The 2500-nt window shown below is 51.1% G+C and overlaps 1 protein-coding gene across 1 annotated transcript in view; it reads left to right on the top strand.

Moving 5' to 3' along the window:
* Window positions 1-2500, top strand: part of LOC308365429 (E3 ubiquitin-protein ligase SH3RF3-like) — a gene marked incomplete at both ends in the record, with an annotated part of 119851 nt that overhangs the window by 100901 nt on the left and 16450 nt on the right. Inside the window, one exon of the mRNA XM_080838848.1 lies at window positions 2098-2369. Coding sequence (XP_080694974.1) covers window positions 2098-2369 — 272 coding nt within the window. The remainder of the gene's footprint in view (window positions 1-2097; window positions 2370-2500) is intronic.

Raw genomic sequence — 2500 nt, 5'->3', positions numbered from 1 at the left:
CCACTGATGCATTGATTGAATGAAAATGACTGTGTGTGTGTGTGTGTGTGTGTGTGTGTGTGGTGTGTGTGTGTGCGTGCGTGCGTGCGTGCGTGTCTGTGTGTCTGTGTGTGTGTGTGTGTGTGTGTGTATGTGTGGGAGGGGAGGGGGTGTCTGCATCGGACAGCATTAAATCTTACTGCACTAAAATGCCCAGCTGCCCAGAGAGCTGTGAGCTGCACCACTGCAGAGAGTGGTGTGTGTGTGTGTGTGTGTGTGTGTGTGTGTGTGTGTGTGTGTGTGTGTGTGTGCAGAGAGTGGGGAAGACAAAGCAAAGCCTCGCTGTCAGGTAAAAAAAAACCTGAAACATTCTGCTGTGAAGCACTCAGGGTTTCAACAGTAGAGGAAAGAATTCTCTTAATATGATAATGTGAGCTGAGTGGTACACACACACACACACACACACACACACACACACACACACACACACACACACACGCACATGCACCTTGTAACCAGGTGGCCGAGGAGTCCGAATAAGCACTCTGGTCCCCCTCTCAATGCTTAAGGGAGTTGTGTGTCCCTGAGATGAATGTTCTGCTCCTAGGGAGGGGCAGGAGAAACCTGCTCTGAGCTCCATGCACAGGAGATGGGCATAATTAGGCCAGGTCTGGGGAACATCTCTGGAAACCACTTCTAGAGGTAATTGGCGCTCCTCATTCCTCTCTTTGCCAATATTAGAAGGGTCTCCCAGGGACGCAAGCACGCTCTAAAGCCCCCCAAGACATTTTGAGAGCTCTGACATAAACGCACTCATATAGGAGATATTAACTGCATTTTACTGAGGAAGATCCTTGTGCCCAGGTGCAAACATCACATCCAATAACTCTGATCCCCCATGCGAGCGGCTATCCCTGCTCCACACCCCCGTTTAATGAAGGATCAATGACTGTTTCATCCCCACATGCGCTCGACATTGATCATTTTACATTCACTTTTGCTGCATTATTAATTAGTCTCCCGCACCTCTGCTCATAATTACTCTTTAAGTGCGCTGTCTGTGTCTCCTCTGGCCGGCCTGGCTTGATGAAGCTGCTATTAAAACAGCTGAACATCTCTGCACACATCCACGCAACCAGCACTAATCCCTCCCTTCTGACAGGAAGTCGATATGAGGCCCACAGGAAGTGGGAAATTATGGAAGTGGCGTCGATAAGATTGCCTCTCTGAGATGTATTTCATAACGCTCTACCTTTAAATATGGTGTTTTGGTGGCTGTAGAACCGAACACATCTCATCTGTCACTGATCCAGAGCTGAAGTGCGGGACTGTCACTGCCAAGTGCACAAGTGCAAGTTAAGCATTCGTCCAAGTGCCAGTTAGGAAGGGAGGTGCTCTCTGAAGAGTTGGGTCTTCAAAAAGCTTCTTAAAGGTAGAGAGGGACGCCCCTGCTCTGGTAGTGCTAGGCAGTTCTTCCCGCACTTCTTTTTTTCTTTTCTTTCTATGGCGTTTTCTATTTCTTATGTAAAGTAGTGTTTATTGTTACACCAGGTTTGTATTGCTCTTAGCTTGGTTGTCTCTCCCTTGTACGTCACTTTGGACAAAAGCGTCTGCTAAATTATTTTAATGTAAATGTAATGTAAATGTGTGCATTGTGTGTGTGTCTCCAGAGCTGACCTGTCTGTCTGTGTGTACTGTGTGTGTGTCTCCAGAGCTGACCTGTCTGTGTGCTGTGTGGTAATCCAGAGCTGACCTGTCTGTGTGTGTGTACTGTGTGTGTCTCCAGAGCTGACCTGTCTGTGTGCTGTGTGTGTCTCCAGAGCTGACCTGTCTGTGTGTGTTTTGTAATCCAGGGCTGACCTGTGTGTGTGCTGTGTGTGGCTCCAGAGCTGACCTGTCTGTCTGCGTGCTGTGTGTGTCTCCAGAGCTGACCTGTCTGTCTGTGTGCTGTGTGGTAATTCAGAGCTGACCTGTCTGTGTGTGTATGTGTGTGTGTGCTGTGTGTGTCTCCAGAGCTGACCTGTCTGTGTGTGTATGTGTGTGTGTGCTGTGTGTGTCTCCAGAGCTGACCTGTCTGTGTCTGTGTGTGTGTGTGTGTGTGTGTGTGTGTGTCTGCAGGGCTCCGTTCGCCGTGGGTCAGGCCCGCGCCTGTCTCCCCACCCAGGCCCAGGTGGCTAAGGCGGTGACCAACTCCTCCAGCTCGGCCGGCCCCTCCAGCCCCGTGCTCATGGGCTCCTCGTCTCGCTCCACGCCTCCGCTGGTCAACCATTCCTCCTCCTCCTCCTCCTCCTCATCCCCGCAGCTGCAGTCCGCCGCTGTCCACCTGAAGAACTGCCTGCGCATGTCGGGCCCGCAGACGGTCAGCCAGGCTCGCACGGCCATGCAGCTGGGTGAGTGACACAGTCACACAGACACACAGACAGACACACAGACAGACAGACACACACACAGACATACACACGTACACACACACACACACACACACACACACACACACACACACACATACACACGTACACAC

This window comes from Sprattus sprattus (assembly GCF_963457725.1).
Source record: "Sprattus sprattus genome assembly, chromosome: 5".
Classification (NCBI taxonomy): domain Eukaryota; kingdom Metazoa; phylum Chordata; class Actinopteri; order Clupeiformes; family Clupeidae; genus Sprattus; species Sprattus sprattus.
The sequence above is the reverse complement of the archived record's forward strand: the minus strand, read 5'-3'. Positions and strand labels throughout refer to the sequence as shown.